Genomic DNA, 6,280 nt, shown 5'->3' with positions numbered 1-6,280 from the left:
TCTTCACAGAACTCTAGCCCAATGGTTGCCATCAATTTGATTTGAACTGATTTTGTAATGAACTGATTTTAGAATGCTGTATTATTTTACTGTGGAAGACAGAAGTGCCTGGCGTGCTCTGGTCCATGGGGTCACGAAGAGTCGGACACGACTAAACGACTAAACGACAACATTATTTTACTGTTGTTAGCCGCTCTGAGCCTGGCTTCGGCTGGGGAGGGCGGGATATAAATAAATTATTATTATTATTATTATTATTATTATTATTATTATTATTATTATTATTCCCGTCTACTGGTTTCTCAGGGCTGGCTGGGGCTTATGGGAGTACAGAACAGCTGGAAGTCTCCATACCAAGGAAGGTTAAATGAAAGCAACACAATTGATCTCAATACAGTTGTCCACGGCCTGCCAGAGCTACCAAGAGTGTCCTGATTTGTCTTACATGTTCCGCTGTTTCCTTAACAGTTGGCTTCAGCTCTGTTATGATGTCTGCCAAATGCGCCAGAGCAAAGGTTCAAAGGAGCAGGCAAGCCGAGGGAAGAAGTTGTCAGGCACCACACCATGAAGTAAATTAAACTTTTATTCTGCTATACATATATATATTTATTTATTTATATTTATATATATATATTTATTTGTGAGCTCACAACCGAGCCCAGACATCGGTATACAATGTAGAAAGCGAGAGCCAGACACACCTGAACTCCAAAAAATAATAATAATAATAATAATAAATGCATATCGTCGGTAATCTCAAGCAGACCACAAAATCCGCTTGTACGTTAGTGCAGTTGGAAACACATGCCCCAGTGGCAAACTACCTCATCTGGAGTCGAACTTGCTCCACTGGGGAAAAAAACCAAATTGTTGGACAGCTCCAGCTGAGAAGTACAGAAGGTTTGGTTGATTCGCCCCACCTCAACCAAATGAAATTATTATTAAGTATGGCCAACAGCAAGCACTATTAAGAGTCCATTCACATCATCTCAAAACCTATTGCACTGTATATGTAACATCTGGCTTGCGTGTTTGTATACTTCACAGATTAATAGAGTCGGGGGGGGGGGGGAATAATTAATGTGCCTATGGATTGATTTATTGCAGTTTGCTGGTCCCATGAGACACACCTGTAGTCCCAAGTGCTCCAGAGAGCTACTAAACTGCAGAAGCAGCGTCTTCAGTTTTTCGGGACTGGCTTGAGTGCCAGAACTGTATTTCTTCCTAAACTGGCCACACAGTGATAAGGTTGGGGTAAGACCTAAGCCCATGGAGCTTCCCTCTCCACCCCCACCCTCACTCAAATTTTCTACCTAGGAGCAATGGGAGCAATATGCCGGGCACATCTCCTGCACATGACCCGCTGAAATGCATGGGGCGCTTACTGGGCCGTGCGCAGTGACTGACGCCGCCAAGAGTGGTGCGGGAAGGAAGGAAGGGGATAACATTGTGTAGGAAGAGGCGTTCTTACTGGATTTGACAGGGCAACTTGCCCCTGAAGCAGGAAGGGCTGGATGAAGGCAAAAAGCTGTTGAGGAGGAGAGAGAACATGTGTCGAACGGCGCACACATTCACTCCTGTATGCCTTCAGCTAAGTGTTTGACTTAATTTTCCTCCACCCCAACCTGTCAAAGGGCTGAAAGAAATCTAAAACTTAAAAGCAGACAATGCTCCAGTGGCCTGCTCCAATTGCCAGAGCAATCTGTAAATACTAGGAAAACCAGGAGAGGAAGCAGCAGAGGTTTACCTGGGCTGTGGCGAGACCATGATTGTGTGTAACCCAAATCTACTTCCCCAAAACTATAAAGACAGTTCTCTTCTCTCCCCCGCCCACCCACCCAATCCCACCCGATAACTGATCAGGGATTAGGAGTGCAAGTTTTATCTTCATTCCAGATACGTAGTTTTCACCTTGTGAAACGTGGCGCCACCTCCGCTGTGTCCAAAAAAAGCTCACTTGTCGGAACCCTTCCGCGGCCTGCGGAAGGTGGGGGCGTCCTTGTTCAGCGCGCAAATCCTCCGGGAAAACTCTTCGAATTCCCCCAGGACTTGGTCGTCGCACTCCACCGCCACGGCGTGGTCCACCGGGATGTAGTTAAAGGCTTCGAGCTGGTCTCCGGTGCCAAAGCCCGTCGCTTCCATGCCCATGATCTCTTCCGCCTGCTCAACCGTGCAGAGGAGGTCGGCACCAAGGGCACCGCGGAAGGCAGACAGCTGGTCACTGGTGGCCACGCTGGGGCACTCGCTGGGCAATGCCGCGCCATTTATTGCACGAGAGGGTCCCAGGAAAGACCCCTGTTGGTCTCGGGAGGTGTTTGGGCCCCTGTTTTCGCCGTTCAAGCTGTGGCACAGATCCCCTCCCTTTTTGTTTTCTTTCGAGAAGTCAATGGAGGTATCTAAAGAGGAGGATAAAGACCCGGCCTTCTTATTCGGCTCTCCCGCAATGGCAATGGGCTGTGTTAAAGCAGAGTTGTAACTCGGAGGAGGAGTCTTGTACTGAAGTCTCTCGTTCTCAGAGTTGGCCCGTTTTCGGAGTCCCTTGTCCGGAGAAGGATGGCTGCTGGTGAACCCAATATCCAAACCCCCAAACGCAGAACTCTGCCTCTTTGGAACTGGAATGGCGCTGGAAATGTGGTGCCGATCACTATGGGGAGAAATGATAAAGACAGTGAAAGGTTATCTCACCTAAGCACTGCTAAGGTCAGGGGAGTCCGGTTCATCCCTTCCAGATCTGCGATTACAATTTCTTATTTCAGCAATAGGCTTCTATGCCTACTTCTGTGGCTCACTATTTTATTTATATGCCATTGGAGCATCATAGCTTCCTGTTATCCTTGCCACAAAACCATGAAGAAAGGCATGCAGCAAGAAAATAGTGACTTCTCCCTGGCTCTGCAATTCAGTGGAGATCTGAGCCCAAGTTTCTTACATGAAAGCCGCACTCCCTATCCATTGCACCACCGTTTAGTATTGTTTTGTTTTAGTTCATTTATGAGGCTCAAAAGCTAAGGGTGGCACTGAATGTATGGCTATGGGGCAGGCAAGAGGGGAAACCTCACTAATTATATGCCAATTTACCAGCAACATAGGCACAAGGCAGGTCACAGTCACTCCCAACTTGGCCAAGTTTTAAACTTTTACAGAAATCCCAAGCTTATTTGAGGACCTGGTACCCTGAAAGCTTGCACATTCTGATGTTAACAGACAGTGCCACACGAAAGTCTCAACCTTGGATTCTGCATCCTAAGCCATTCGCTTTTGCTTCTGCATTCTTTGTTTCTGATGAATTCCAGAGCTGGCTCTATGGTACCCGCAACTCCCCATTTACCCGGCGGTTACATTCCGAGGCACTGTGCATCTAAGTGAAGTCGTGTATATTTGAAACACCACTGAAAATGCCTGCAAACACCTCACTCTGCCCCCGCCCCTTTTTGTGACATTTTAGGCTCTCTTCCAGGTTCAGAATGATGTGCAGTCATGCACATATTGAAGGCGAATAAATGAGGGGCTGCCTGTATTGATTTATCTTTTCACTACCATCAAATTGCTTCAAGGGAGAGATCAGAAGTGAGCCCTGGGCTCAGACACTTTCTCCCTTGTAACTCAAGTCTAAGCCAAGAGAGCCTATGTTTGTATCTCCCCAGACCCTGGGAGATGAAACCCTCTTCAGAGGAGAATTTTGCTTTCAAATAAATGCTGGAACTTTCGGACAACTTTGACATGCTGTAGCAAGAGCAAGAATCCTTGAAAGGCCAAGACCTATTCCCAACCTCTTTATAAATACAATTTTTTGGGGGGGGGGGGAGGTGGGGATGGGTTGGCAGAGATAGTGTCTAAAAAGACGTCATAATTTATTTGGGTAACTTCTGAGGAGTTCCACTTTGGGAAGCTAAGTCAACAGGATGTTTAGCTCACTTCATCTCCACTAAAGGGTAAAGGGACCCCTGACCATTAGGTCCAGTCGTGGCCGACTCTGGGGTTGAGGCGCTCATCTCGCTTTATTGGCCGAGGGAGTCGGCATACAGCTTCCGGGTCATGTGGCCAGCATGACTAAGCCGCTTCTGGCGAACCAGAGCAGCGCACAGAAACGCCGTTCACCTTCCTGCTGGAGCAGTACCTATTTATCTACTTGCACTTGATGTGCTTTCAAACTGCTAGGTTGGCAGGAGCTGGGACCGAGCAACGGGAGCTCACCCCGTCGCGGGGATTCGAACCACCGACCTTCTGATCGGCAAGCCCAAGAGGCTCAGTGATTTAACCCACAGCACCACCCAGCTTTCTCCAACCTGGTCCCATGCTGGCTGGGGTGGATAAGTTGTAGTGCACAACATCTGGAGGGCAACATCAGAACAGGTAACAATGCCATCCACACTGAACAATTATTTGAGGTGAAGCCACATGCAAACAGAAACCAATTTTAAGAAGAATCGGCGCTACAAAATCAGTGCACTTATTTCCGTCTCACTGTTTTTGCCATCATTTTTTAAGGCTTGCCTCTGACTTCCTGGTCAAAAGATCCTTCTTTAAGACAAAACAAAACCCTCGATTAAACCCCCCCCCCAAACAGATTGCCTTGTTATTTAATATGTTTGCAAAAGGCCTGCAAAAACCTATGTAAAGACAGAGTACAATTCACAGTCTCAAATATGTATCTTTCCCTCTGTACAAAATGTTCCCTCTGAGGGACATTACTTGATCGCAGCTGGTTAAAATACTAAATCGTGATTGTCTGGAGCCCTGCCAAGATGCACAGCTATATAGCCCAATGGTATGAGAATACTTTAAGGGGGGAGGGCGGGAATGTAACTTAAAACATTTGATTCCCGCCCCCCACCTTTCTTTTTTTGGTTGCGAATATGACCTCATGGCAACAAGAAATGAAGGTGTTTAAGTTGGTTTACAGCCATCCCAAAAGTTTGACACTTCAGGCAAACCCTTTGGCCAGTATCATGTCAACTACAGAAAAGCAGGAGGGGGGGGGAAATCTCTCACCTCTTTAAAGATTATAGCTTAAATAATGCAGAGTAATGACGGGGTCACCGAAAGGTGCCAGGAGGAGATGGCCAGTAATGAAAGAAGGGGAAACAGAAATTACAACATAAAGCGGTTCTCCTTTAGAAGATGAGGGGAAAGCTAAGATGCCATGGTCTGGGCCCAGGACCGGTGTAGCAACTGGAGTAGAGGATATAGTCAGGCAATGTGAGGCTGAAGAAGACTGCGCAGGGTGCAGGTCAGTCTGCGTGGTGTTCTCACTATTTCTTCCCCCATGCTGAAAGCAAAGAATCACGGAATCCAGGCCACTGCACTTATGGGATTCTTGTGAAGTACACACACCACAAAATTATGAGTACGGCACACAGGAAGAGAGAGGTTATACATTCTTTTTCAAAGAAAGCCCTATGCATTTTGGAACGAGCCTTTGTCAGGGGGCATGTTCTGAATAGCAATTCTCCCCAAGTGCCTAAATCACCGTCGCTGTTACTTTCCACATGCCCAAACACAAGAAGCCTTGAAGTGACTTAAAGGTAAAGGTAAAGGGACCCCTGACCATTAGGTCCAGTCCATTAGGCTGACACTGGGGTTGCGGCGCTCATCTCGCTTTATTGGCCGAGGGAGCCGGCATACAGCTTCCGGGTAATGTGGTCAGCAGGACTAAGCCACTTCTGGCAAACCAGAGCAGTGCACGGAAACGCTGTTTACCTTCCCGCCGGAGCAGTACCTATTTCTTTACTTGCACTTTGACGTGCTTTTGAACTGCTAGGTTGGCAGAAGCTGGGACCGAGCAACAGGAGCTTACCCTGTCATGGGGATTCAAACCACCGACCTTCTAATCGGCAAGCCCTAGGTTCTGTGGTTTAACCCACAGCGCCACCTGCGTCCCTCTTGAAGCGACTTACAACCATGCAAACATGTGGCATGTTGATCACTGAAGGCCAAATGCGCAGGAAAGATGGAACAGAATCTCAAAGGTGTTCATCCAACAAGAATAAGAAGGCCTCATCTTGCTCACACAGACCATAACCATACTGCAGTTATGACAATGACGGTGTCTGGCGGGTTTCACTGGGGAGAGATCCCCACAAATGTGAAGACAGCACTGAAAATAGGCCTGGCTTCTCATTGCCACTCTCCACGCCTCCTTCAGATGAGGCACCATATTAACTTCAAAAATGCATCGGTTCTAAAATAGGACTTCCTTCCAGCACCTGGAGTTTCCTCCTCTTCTCACTCCATGCCATTGGTGCTTTCCTGGTTTTGTGGTCCTTGCCACCACTGGAAC

At 47.5% G+C, this 6,280-nt stretch overlaps 1 protein-coding gene across 1 annotated transcript in view; it reads right to left on the bottom strand.

Annotated features, from left to right (window-relative positions):
- Window positions 1-565: 565 nt before the first annotated feature.
- The window catches only part of UVRAG (UV radiation resistance associated), an 87,225-nt gene continuing 81,510 nt past the window's right edge, over window positions 566-6,280 (bottom strand). The window contains exon 15 of the mRNA XM_028725886.2: window positions 566-2,644. Coding sequence (XP_028581719.2) covers window positions 1,954-2,644 — 691 coding nt within the window. The 3' untranslated portion in view covers window positions 566-1,953. The remainder of the gene's footprint in view (window positions 2,645-6,280) is intronic.

The sequence above is a fragment of the Podarcis muralis genome, chromosome 4 (genome assembly GCF_964188315.1).
Source record: "Podarcis muralis chromosome 4, rPodMur119.hap1.1, whole genome shotgun sequence".
In the NCBI taxonomy this organism is placed as follows: Eukaryota; Metazoa; Chordata; class Lepidosauria; order Squamata; family Lacertidae; genus Podarcis; species Podarcis muralis.
Note: the sequence above shows the minus strand (reverse complement) of the source record. Positions and strands in the feature narration are given on the sequence as shown.